Here is a 13637-nt window from a genome sequence, read left to right as displayed (position 1 = left end):
TTTAAAACTTTTTGTTTTATTTTTTCTATCATACTTTGGATAACTACTTAAATACAATTTTTAAAACTGAAGCAATGAAGATAAGATTAAACTCTTTATTAAAATTTATTATTTACATAGGTAGGATATAAGTCTTTTTGCTGTAACATCAGAAACTTTAACACAAGTTTCACTATTTTTACAATCCAAGGGGATTCATTATGGGGAAAGGATGTGTGTTTCAAAACATAAAGTATGCTATTCTTTATAGATTTATATATAAATTTAAATATATATTTGTATGTATTTGGCATACATATTTAATGAAAATTATATATAAAGAGAAGTTTCAATATATAGACATTTAATTATATATATATATATATATATACGTGTGTATGTATATGTGGGTATATATTATACACACACACACACACACACACACACACACACACACACACATATATATGTATATGTCTTTTTCCAATGGCTCCTCCAATAGGACAGTGGCAGTAGAGCCAGAAAACTTGTCTCTGAAACTGTCTATATGGCCTTAGACAAGTCACTTAAACTTTTTGAGCCCTAATTTATTCATCTGTAAAAATGACAAGGTTGGACTAGATGATTTCTGGTACCTCCCAATTCTAGATTTATGACCTGATTCTAAGTACAGTTTAATGAAAGAATTCTTAATAAAACGATTTTTACATGTCTAACATTGAGTCATTTTGCCTGTGGAATATCAAAGGATATGACTCCTGGGTTTTGATTACAAATAAGTGAGAGACATCTTTATGATAAGACCTGGTTTCAAATTCCATTCTGACACTAACAATCTGCATCAGTGGGAATAATCAACAACGCTTGACTTGACTGTATAAGCAGCAACAGGAGCTTACTAAGATGATAGTAGAGGGAAGCAGCATCAATATGATCAGCAAAGAGTCATGCTGCATTTCAGAAATAGGACTACCTTCAAGAAACTGGTTAATGCCTTACTAGACAAACTGGAATTGTTCAGAATTAAAGATAGCTTTCTATTGTTAGCAGGAAAGATTAAAAAGAATTAAAACATAGATTACAGTGAGTAGAGGCTTATGACCTCCCAGTCAAATTAAGAAAGATATTGCTATAACACATGTGAGTGAATCACTCTGGGAGACAGAAAAGGAACCCTGTGGTTTATTGCTTTGTGACATAGATGTGGTTGTCACCTCCATGTAACATGAATATGTCTTACATGAAGGACTCCCTTGCTTTGGCATGTCAGTGCATGCAAGTATAATCCTTGCTGACAGAGTTAAAATTATTGATTAAATGAGAATTTGCACTTTTTTCCTTTTATATCCAAAATGAATGAAATGACCATATGGCCACTGGATGATTTGAAAAAGGCATTGAATAAGTGGACGAAATTAGAGCTATCACACCAAAAGAAGGTGCTCAGGAAATCATTTCAATGTAATTCATATAAATGGAAGACAATGCAGCTGCAGGGGAAATCCCACACAGAAATCACGGAATCAAAGGATAAATATACCAGAAGAGACCTGGAAGTAATTTGGTCTATTTTCCGATCTCAGAAAAGAATGCACATTACAGTATCAAGTTTGACTGAATAATTTCAATGGTAGGAAACTTACTATTTCATAAAGTATCACATTCCATTTTGATTTGCTCTACCTAGTCGAAATTTATTCTTCATATTACATTGAAGTTTGGCCATAGACATATCCTAGGTCCCACTTGTGCCCTTTAGAGTTATAAAAATATGTTTCTCCATGATAATCTATCAAATATTCAAATATGGTTATGATGACACTCAGTCTTCTCAAGGTTAAACATCCCCCTTCTTTCAACTGTTGATATTGCTGAAACCACTTATCATTTGCTTGGGAAAGTCAGTGATTTTTATTTCTTGTCTAGCATTGGTTTAGCAATGGTAACCTGTACCCATTAATAAAAGGACATTGATTTTTTTTATGACATCTATGAAAATATAAACATTGATATGCAAGATTCAGAAATATACGAATATACAGGCTCAAAAAAGGGAAGCTATGGAGATTATTGAAAAGGTAATTGATTTCTTAGGTAGATGAGAGATTAAACAGTCTAAGAGAGTATGAGAGCTGGATGATAAACTACCATTAGGTTAGAGACAATAAATGAACCAATTCCTATGTAACTACTTTCTCTATGTGCTGCTTAAATGCCTGGATCTAAACATTAAACTAAATGTTCAACAATGAAAACTTCAGTTATTTTGATTCTATTTATCTTAAAACATAAAGAGTTAATTAATTAATACAAAAGCACCTGGCTTTCGGCACAATACACATTCCTGAAAATGTTATGAAAAGCTTTTTTTTCCAAAAAATCCTTTAGAATTAACTAGATAATATAAAGTTGGACAAAGTTATATACTTATAGCCAACAAATTCTTACCTCATTTATTAAAAACTGAAGTTGCAGTACTGCTGCACCACTTTCATGTTGGCAATAACAATCAACACCGGGCCTGCCCAATCTGTTATAGTCAAAGTTAAGGATTCTGAAAATTATCAGCAAGATCAGCAAAAATTTACAAAATTCTGCAATTAATTAATTTTTATTTTTAAAATATTCTAATTTTTATTAAAAAACAAACTAAAACATCAAATTTCATTCATTCTAATTAAATTACATGCATGATTTGAGTAAAAATAATGAGAGATTTGAGTAGCATAACTACTACTCAATAGTAGTAGTACTACTTCAGTCTACTTCAATTTTCTTTTAGTGAATTTCTTCTAAAAATATTTCAGTTCATCCTAGCAATCCACAATAAATTTCAATTTGAGATTAATATGAGGGGAGGTAAAGATTATGCTTGGAATTTAAATGAATACCAATTTCAGAATATGAAATCGAACTTCCCCTATATGAACTCCAAAAGAAATACTTAATAACAAATAAGACTTGGTGGATTTACAAGTAAATCAAACTTCAAAGAACAGTAGGTCCTAATATTATATAAATTGAAAAAAAAACCAGGAAATGGGATCCTACCCAATGCTTTCTATGGTACTGTCTTAAAACCTAAACCAGGAAGAAAAAAATCAGAAAAAGAAAACTATAGGCTAATATGCCTAATGAATGTTGATGAAAAAAAATAAAGTTTCAACAAAGAGACTACGGAGACATATCAAACGATTATATACTATGCCCAGTAGTATTTATACCAACAACACAAAATTGGGGTAGTATTAGGAAAACTATAAACAAAATAGATTATAATAATAAAATATCAATATCACAGGATTATACCAACAATAAAAAACTTTTAATATATCACCCATTCTTTTAAAAAGCACTATGAATTGTGGGAATAAATGGATATTCCTTAATATGGTAAATCATTATCTATATAATACCAAGGCTAGAAATTGCATGCAACAAAGAAGAACCAAAGGCCTCTCCAATCAAGTCAGGGGGAAACGAAGATATTATTTATAAGTATTGTTATTTAATAAAGTGATAGAAATGTTAGCTATAGCAATAAAATAACAAAAAATCCCAGGACATTATTGAAGAAAAAGAAGAAATAAAATTATTGCTTTTGCAGAGATTATGAATATAAAGTCAATTAAATAAATTAATTGAAACTAACTCTAGCATTAGAAGAGAATATAAAATAAACTCACACAAACCAGCATTACCATATATAACCAACAAAATGCCACAGGAAGAGATAGTGAAATTCCTTTCAAAACAATTACAGAATGTATAAGATATAAGGCATCCATCTACCAAGACACACATAGGAATTATACAAATACAATATCATTTTTTCTGAAATAAAATCAAATCTAAATAAGTGGAGAAATAGGCAGCTTATAGGTGGGCCATGTCAAAAAAAATTATAAAATTATTCAAATTAATTTTCTTATTATGTGTAATTATATTATGTATAATATTATAATATATGTCATTATAGAACTTAAATTAATTTTAAAATCACAAGAGAGATATTGAGGAAAAGCTTAAAAACATAAAAACCATCCAAGAAAAACAAGAAGATTATGAGGGAAAAGTTATCCAACTAGAAAAGGAGATAGTCTTGGACTTTTGGCCAAGATGGCGGAGAGTAGGCACACAGTTGTGTAAGCTCCACGTTTTCTCTCAGAATCCATTTCATTACAAGCCTCTGAATTAATGCCTGACTGAAAAAAAACCCCACAAATAGTTACCAAGAGAAGCCATCCTTGAAATTCGCCAGGAAAGATCTGTTTTTGCTCGAGGGTGGGGATGGTTTTAGATCGGGTACAGGCTGAGGGTAGGCAGCAGCAGCAGTGAGAGCACAGGAGCAGCTCACAGCTGAGCAGACCGGAGTGGGGTGGGGTGTGATCTCAGCCATCTCTGCAGGGGGAGCTTTGCTACAGGATTGGATACTTTGCCCTGGCAGCAAGCCAACTACCCAGCAAAGAAGCTAAAAGCACTGGGGTGAGGTGGGGAGGAAGGGGGGGGGGTGAAGAATACAACCCGGAACAGCTGGAGTCTCTTGGGACCTGGCCACCCCTCCCCCACAGTGTCTCAGCACGCTCTCGGAGTCTCAGAGCACAGGCGCAGCACAATCCTGCTAGTGCCTCGCTGCTGCCCCACAATCTGTAGAAGAAGCTCGGTAACACCACCCAGCCCCTCCCCCGCAAAAAGCAGATTCCATTTGGGGTTTTTTCTTTTTTTCTTTGCTAGTTTGTCTTTGATTCTTCTCTGACAAAATGAGCAAAAAATTGAAAAGGACCTTAACCAATGACAGCTTCTATATGGATAGAGAGCAGACTCTAAATCCTGAGGAGACTAAAAACAGACTGTCTCCAGGTGAATCCCCAAAGGAGGAGATCATCTGTTCCTCAGCACAGATGAACCTCATAGAAGAAATTAAAAAGGCTTTCACAAGAAAGCTAGCAGAATTTTTGTTTTTCTTCCCGGGTTATTTTTACCTTCTGAATCCAATTCTCCCTGTGCAATAAGAGAACTGTTTGGTTCTGCAAACATATATTGTATCTAGGATATACTGCAACATATCTAACATATATAGGACTGATTGCCATCTAGGGGAGGGGGTGGAGGGAGGGAGGGGAAAAATCAGAACAGAAACAAGTGCAAGGGATAATGTAAAAAAATTACCCTGGCATGGATTCTGTCAATATAAAGTTATTATTAAAAAAATAAAATAAAATATTAAAAAAAAAGAAAGCTAACAGAAAAATGGGAAAAGGAGAGGGAAGCTTGGCAAGAGAGTCTGGAGAAGTCATCCCACTCATTTAAAGACAGAGTGGATAAAGAAATCAAGTCCTTGAAAAATAGGATTAGTGAACTGGAAACAGAAAATAGCTCTCTGAAAAATAAAATTGGCGAAATGGAAAAAATTCCATAGAACAAAAGAACTCAATTGGACAATTAAAAAAGGATTTTAAAAAAGTGAGTGAAGAAAATACTTCACTGAAAATCAGAATCTAACAAATGGAATTGAATGACTTGAGGAGACAAGAAGAATCAGTCAAGCAAAGACAAAAAAAATCAAACAATGGAAAAAAATGTAAAATACCTTTTTGGGAAAACAACAGACCTGGAAAATAGATCCAGGAGAGACAATCTGAGAATTATTGGATTCCCAGAAAAGTATGATGAAAAAAAGAGCCTGGACACTACTTTCCAGGAAATTATTAAAGAGAACTGCACAGAAGTCATAGAAACAGAAGGTAAAATAGACATTGAAAGAATTCATTGATCACCTACTGAAAGGGATCTAAAATCAAAACACCAAGAAATATAGTGGCCAAATGCCAGAACCCTCAGACAAAGGAAAAAATACTGTAAGCAGCTAGAAAAACCCAATTCAAATATAGAGGAGCCACAATAAGGATCACCCAGGATCTAGCAGCATCCACATTAAAAGATCGAAGGGCCTGGAATATGGTATTCCGAAAGGCTAAGGAACTCAGTATGCAACAAAAAATAACTTACCCACCAAGAATGAGCATGTTTTTCCAGGGAGGAAGATGGTCATTCAACGAAATAACTGAATTTCACCTATTTTTGATGGAAAAAACCAGAACTTAACAAAAATACAAATATAGAACTCAAGAGAAACCCAAAAAGGTAAAAAGAAATCTTGGGAACTATATTTTTGCTATAAAGATGTATAAAGAATACATGTATACCTTGTTCTAGAAACTAGAGGTAGAAAGGACATTGTACCAGAAAAAGGGTAAAGTGGGGATACTACATCTCAGGAAGAGGCAAAGGAAATCTATTATATCTGAGAGAAAGAATGAAGTGGGATGAACATAGTGAGTATCTTACTGCCATCAGAATTGGCTTTAGGAGAAAAATTTTAGACATAGTCAATTTATGGTGAAACTTCTCCTACCTCATTGAAAAGTGAGAAGGGCAAAGTGAAAAGGGAAGGAATAAGCTAAGCGGAAGGGAATACAGAAACTGTGAGGGAAAGAGGTAAGATAGGGGGAGGAACTCTAAGGTGGGGAGGAGGAGATACTAAAAAAGGAGGGCTGTGAGAAGCAAGTGGTGCTCAGAAGCTTAATACTAGGAAGGGGAGTAAGGGGGAAAGAAGGGAGAAAAGCATAAACAGGGGTTAACAAGATGGCAAGTAATACAGAATTGGTAATTTTAACCATAAATGTGAACGGGGTAAACTCCCCCATAAAGAGAAAGCGGTTAGCAGAATGGATTAAAAGCCAGAATCCTACAATATGTTGTTTACAGGAAACACACCTGAAGCGGGGAGATACATGCAGGTTAAAGGTAAAAGGTTGGAGCAAAATCTACTATGCTTCAGGTGAAGTCAAAAAAGCAGGGGTAGCCATCCTGATCTCAGATCAAGCTAAAGCAAAAATTGACCTAATTAAAAGAGATAAGGAAGGACACTATATCTTGCTAAAGGGTAGCATGGATAATGAAGCACTATCTATATTAAACATATATGCACCAAGTGGGGTAGCATCTAAATTCTTAAAAGAGAAACTAAGAGAGCTGCAAGAAGAAATAGACAGTAAAACTATAATAGTGGGAGATCTTAACCTTGCACTCTCAGAATTAGATAAATCAAACCAGAAAATAAATAAGAAAGAAGTCAAAGAGGTAAACAGAATACTAGAAAAGCTAGATATGATAGATCTCTGGAGAAAATGTAATGGAGACAGAAAGGAATACACTTTCTTTTCAGCAGTTCATGGAACCTATACAAAAATTGACCATATATTAGGACATAAAAACCTCAAACTCAAATGTAGTAAGGCAGAAATAGTAAATGCATCCTTTTCAGACCACGATGCAATGAAAATTACATTCAACAAAAAAGCAGGGGGAAGTAGACCAAAAAATAATTGGAAACTAAATAATCTCATACTAAAGAATGATTGGGTAAAACAGCAAATCATAGACATAATTAATAACTTCACCCAAGAAAACGATAATAATGAGACATCATACCAAAATGTATGGGATGCAGCCAAAGCGGTAATAAGGGGAAATTTCATATCTCTAGAGGCCTATTTGTACAAAATAGAGAAAGAGAAGGTCAATGAATTGGGTTTGCAATTAAAAATGCTAGAAAAGGAACAAATTAAAAACCCCCAGTCAAACACTAAACTTGAAATTCTAAAAGTAAAAGGTGAGATCAATAAAATTGAAAGTAAAAAAACTATTGAATTGATTAATAAAACTAAGAGTTGGTTCTATGAAAAAACCAACAAAATAGACAAACCCTTAGTAAATCTGATTAAAAAAAGGAAAGAGGAAAATCAAATTGTTAGTCTTAAAAATGAAAAGGGAGAACTCACCACTAACGAAGAGGAAATTAGAGCAATAATTAGGAGTTACTTTGCCCAACTTTATGCCAATAAATTCGACAACTTAAATGAAATAGAAAAATACCTCCAAAAATACAGCTTGCCCAAACTAACAGAGGAAGAAGTAAATATCCTAAACAGTCCCATCTCAGAAAAAGAAATAGAACAAACTATCAATCAACTCCCTAAGAAAAAATCCCCAGGACCAGATGGATTTACATGTGAATTCTACCAAACATTTAAAGAACAATTAACTCCAATGTTATATAAACTATTTGAAAAAATAGGGATTGAAGGAGTCCTACCAAACTCCTTTTATGACACAGATATGGTACTGATACCTAAACCAGGTAGGCTGAAAACAGAGAAAGAAAATTATAGACCAATCTCCCTAATGAATATTGATGCTAAAATCTTAAATAAAATATTAGCCAAAAGATTACAGAAAATTGTCACCAGGATAATACACTATGACCAAGTAGGATTTATACCAGGAATGCAGGGCTGGTTCAATATTAGGAAAACTATTAACATAATTGACTATATCAATAACCAAACAAACAAAAACCACATGATCATCTCAATAGATGCAGAAAAAGCATTTGATAAAATCCAACATCCATTCCTAATAAAAACACTTGAGAGCATAGGAATAAATGGACTTTTCCTTAAAATAGTCAGGAGCATATATTTAAAACCATCAGTAAGCATCATATGCAATGGGGAAAAACTGGAACCTTTCCCAGTAAGATCTGGAGTGAAGCAAGGTTGCCCACTATCACCATTATTATTTAATATCGTATTAGAAACACTAGCCTCGGCAATAAGAGTCGAGAAAGATATAAAAGGAATTAGAGTAGGCAATGAGGAAACCAAACTATCACTCTTTGCAGATGATATGATGGTATACCTAGAGAACCCCAGAGATTCTACCAAAAAGCTATTGGAAATAATTCATAATTTTAGCAAAGTAGCTGGCTACAAAATAAACCCCCATAAATCCTCAGCATTTTTATACATCACCAACAAAACCCAACAGCAAGAGATACAAAGAGAAATTCCATTCAGAATAACTGTTGATACCATAAAATATTTGGGAATCTATCTACCAAAGGAAAGTCAGGAATTATATGAGCAAAATTATAAAAAAGTCTCCACACAAATAAAGTCAGACTTAAATAATTGGAAAAATATTAAGTGCTCTTGGATCGGCCGAGCGAACATAATAAAGATGACAATACTCCCTAAACTAATCTATTTATTTAGTGCTATACCAATCAGACTTCCAAGAAAATATTTTATTGATCTAGAAAAAATAACAACAAAATTCATATGGAACAATAAAAAGTCGAGAATCTCAAGGGAATTAATGAAAAAAAAATCGAATGAAGGTGGCCTAGCTGTACCTGATCTAAAATTATATTATAAAGCAGCAGTCACCAAAACCATTTGGTATTGGCTAAGAAATAGATTAGTGGATCAGTGGAAAAGGCTAGGCTCACAAGACAGAATAGTCAACTATAGCAATCTAGTGTTTGACAAACCCAAAGCCCCTAACTTCTGGGAAAAGAATTCATTATTTGATAAAAACTGCTGGGATAATTGGAAATTAGTATGGCAGAAATTAGGCATGGACCCACACTTAACACCATATACCAAGATAAGATCAAAATGGGTCTATGACCTAGGCATAAAGAACGAGACTATAAATAAATTAGAGGAACATAGAATAGTTTATCTCTCAGACTTGTGGAGGAGAAAGAAATTTGTGACCAAAGATGAACTAGAGACCATTACTGATCACAGAATAGAAAATTTCGATTACATCAAATTAAAAAGCCTTTGTACAAATAAAACTAATGCAAACAAGATTAGAAGGGAAGCGACAAACTGGGAAAACATTTTCACAGTTAAAGGTTCTGATAAAGGCCTCATTTCCAAAATATATAGAGAACTGACTCAAATTTATAAGAAATCAAGCCATTCTCCAATTGATAAATGGTCAAAGGATATGAACAGACAATTTTCAGAGGATGAGATTGAAACTATTACCACTCATATGAAAGAGTGTTCCAAATCATTATTGATCAGAGAAATGCAAATTAAGACAACTCTGAGATACCACTACACACCTGTCAGATTGGCTAAGATGACAGGAAAAAATAATGATGAATGTTGGAGGGGATGCGGGAAAACTGGGACACTAATGCATTGTTGGTGGAGTTGTGAACGAATCCAACCATTCTGGAGAGCAATCTGGAATTATGCCCAAAAAATTATCAAAATGTGCATATCCTTTGATCCAGCAGTGTTTCTATTGGGCTTATACCCCAAAGAAATACTAAAGAAGGGAAAGGGACCTGTATGTGCCAAAATGTTTGTAGCAGCCCTGTTTGTAGTGGCTAGAAACTGGAAAATGAATGGATGCCCATCAATTGGAGAATGGCTGGGTAAATTGTGGTATATGAATGTTATGGAATATTATTGTTCTGTAAGAAATGACCAGCAGGATGAATACAGAGAGGCTTGGAGAGACCTACATGAACTGATGCTAAGTGAAATGAGCAGAACCAGGAGATCATTATACACTTCGACAACGATATTGTATGAGGACATATTTTGATGGAAGTGGATTTCTTTGACAAAGAGACCTGAGTTTCAATTGATAAATGACGGACAAAAGCAGCTACACCCAAAGAAAGAACACTGGGAAACGAATGTGAACTATCTGCATTTTTGTTTCTCTTCCCGGATTATTTATACCTTCTGAATCCAATTCTCCCTATGCAACAAGAGAACTGTTCGGTTCTGCAAACATATATTGTATCTAGGATATACTGCAACATATCCAACATATAAAGGACTGCTTGCCATCTAGGGGAGGGGGTGGAGGGAGGGAGGGGAAAAAAAAATCGGAACAGAAATGAGTGTAAATATAATGTAATTATTAAATAAAAAAATTTATTAAAAAAATAAAAAAAAAAAAAAAAAATAAAATAAAATATTAAAAAAAAAGAAAGCTAACAGAAAAATGGGAAAAGGAGAGGGAAGCTTGGCAAGAGAGTCTGGAGAAGTCATCCCACTCATTTAAAGACAGAGTGGATAAAGAAATCAAGTCCTTGAAAAATAGGATTAGTGAACTGGAAACAGAAAATAGCTCTCTGAAAAATAAAATTGGCGAAATGGAAAAAATTCCAAAGAACAAAAGAACTCAATTGGACAATTAAAAAAGGATTTTAAAAAAGTGAGTGAAGAAAATACTTCACTGAAAATCAGAATCTAACAAATGGAATTGAATGACTTGAGGAGACAAGAAGAATCAGTCAAGCAAAGACAAAAAAATCAAACAATGGAAAAAAATGTAAAATACCTTTTTGGGAAAACAACAGACCTGGAAAATAGATCCAGGAGAGACAATCTGAGAATTATTGGATTCCCAGAAAAGTATGATGAAAAAAAGAGCCTGGACACTACTTTCCAGGAAATTATTAAAGAGAACTGCGCAGAAGTCATAGAAACAGAAGGTAAAATAGACATTGAAAGAATTCATTGATCACCTACTGAAAGGGATCTAAAATCAAAACACCAAGAAATATAGTGGCCAAATGCCAGAACCCTCAGACAAAGGAAAAAATACTGTAAGCAGCTAGAAAAACCCAATTCAAATATAGAGGAGCCACAATAAGGATCACCCAGGATCTAGCAGCATCCACATTAAAAGATCGAAGGGCCTGGAATATGGTATTCCGAAAGGCTAAGGAACTCAGTATGCAACAAAAAATAACTTACCCACCAAGAATGAGCATGTTTTTCCAGGGAGGAAGATGGTCATTCAACGAAATAACTGAATTTCACCTATTTTTGATGGAAAAAACCAGAACTTAACAAAAATACAAATATAGAACTCAAGAGAAACCCAAAAAGGTAAAAAGAAATCTTGGGAACTATATTTTTGCTATAAAGATGTATAAAGAATACATGTATACCTTGTTCTAGAAACTAGAGGTAGAAAGGACATTGTACCAGAAAAAGGGTAAAGTGGGGATACTACATCTCAGGAAGAGGCAAAGGAAATCTATTATATCTGAGAGAAAGAATGAAGTGGGATGAACATAGTGAGTATCTTACTGCCATCAGAATTGGCTTTAGGAGAAAAATTTTAGACATAGTCAATTTATGGTGAAACTTCTCCTACCTCATTGAAAAGTGAGAAGGGCAAAGTGAAAAGGGAAGGAATAAGCTAAGCGGAAGGGAATACAGAAACTGTGAGGGAAAGAGGTAAGATAGGGGGAGGAACTCTAAGGTGGGGAGGAGGAGATACTAAAAAAGGAGGGCTGTGAGAAGCAAGTGGTGCTCAGAAGCTTAATACTAGGAAGGGGAGTAAGGGGGAAAGAAGGGAGAAAAGCATAAACAGGGGTTAACAAGATGGCAAGTAATACAGAATTGGTAATTTTAACCATAAATGTGAATGGGGTAAACTCCCCCATAAAGAGGAAGCAGTTAGCAGAATAGATTAAAAGCCAGAATCCTACAATATGTTGTTTACAGGAAACACACCTGAAAAGCCGGGAGATACATGCAGAATAAAGGTAAAAGGCTGGAGCAAAATCTACTATGCTTCAGGTGAAGTAAAAAAAGCAGGGGTAGCCATCCAGATCTCAGATCAAGCAAAAGCAAAAATTGATCTAATTAAAAGAGATAAGGAAGGGCACTATATCTTGCTAAAGGGTAGCATGGATAATGAAGCAATATCAATATTAAACATATATGCACCAAGTGGTGTAGCATCTAAATTCTTAAAAGAGAAATTAAGAGAGCTGCAAGAAGAAATAGACAGAAAAACTATAATAGTGGGAGATCTCAACCTTGCACTCTCAGAATTAGATAAATCAAACCACAAAATAAATAAGAAAGAAGTCAAAGAGGTAAATAGAATACTAGAAAAAATAGATATGACAGATCTCTGGAGAAAATGTAATGGAGACAGAAAGGAGTATACTTTCTTTTCAGCAGTTCATGGGACCTATACAAAAATTGACCATATATTAGGACGTAAAAACCTCAAACTCAAATGCAGTAAGGCAGAAATAATAAATGCATCCTTTTCAGACCACAATGCAATGAAAATTACATTCAAAAAAAAAGCCAGGAGAAAGTAGACCAAAAAATAATTGGAAACTAAATAATCTCATATTAAAGAATGATTGGGTGAAACAGCAAATCATAGACATAATTAATAATTTCACCCAAGAAAATGACAATAATGAGACATCATACCAAAATGGATGGGATGCAGCCAAAGCGGTAATAAGGGGAAATTTTATATCTCTAGAAGCCTACTTGCATAAAATAGAGAAAGAGAAGGTCAATGAATTGGGCTTGCAACTAAAAATGTTAGAAAAGCAACAAATTAAAAACCCCCAGTCAAACACTAAACTTGAAATTCTAAAAATAAAAGGAGAGATCAATAAAATTGAAAGTAAAAAAAAACTATTGAATTAATTAATAAAACTAAGAGTTGGTTCTATGAAAAAACCAACAAAATAGACAAACCCTTAGTAAATCTGATTAAAAAAAGGAAAGAGGAAAATCAAATTGTTAGTCTTAAAAATGAAAAGGGAGAACTTGCCACTAAAGAATCTATGAGTGGGGGGAGGAATAGCAAAGAAAGTTAAGGTGGAGAATTAAAGTAGAAGAGTGTCAGGTATAAGAAAGAAGAGATATATAAAAATAGTACAACAAGTTACATTTATTAGGGAAAAATTAGCTAGAAATCACTGATTTTAGACAAAGCCAAACTTAAAA

At 34.1% G+C, this 13637-nt stretch overlaps 1 protein-coding gene across 1 annotated transcript in view; it reads right to left on the bottom strand.

Moving 5' to 3' along the window:
• STXBP5L (syntaxin binding protein 5L) overlaps nt 1-13637 on the bottom strand; it is a 430479-nt gene that overhangs the window by 251520 nt on the left and 165322 nt on the right. The window contains exon 4 of the mRNA XM_051990611.1: nt 2428-2509. Within this exon, the coding sequence (XP_051846571.1) occupies nt 2428-2509 (82 nt within the window). The remainder of the gene's footprint in view (nt 1-2427; nt 2510-13637) is intronic.

The sequence above is a fragment of the Antechinus flavipes genome, chromosome 3 (genome assembly GCF_016432865.1).
Source record: "Antechinus flavipes isolate AdamAnt ecotype Samford, QLD, Australia chromosome 3, AdamAnt_v2, whole genome shotgun sequence".
NCBI lineage: Eukaryota > Metazoa > Chordata > Mammalia > Dasyuromorphia > Dasyuridae > Antechinus > Antechinus flavipes.
The sequence above is the reverse complement of the archived record's forward strand: the minus strand, read 5'-3'. Positions and strand labels throughout refer to the sequence as shown.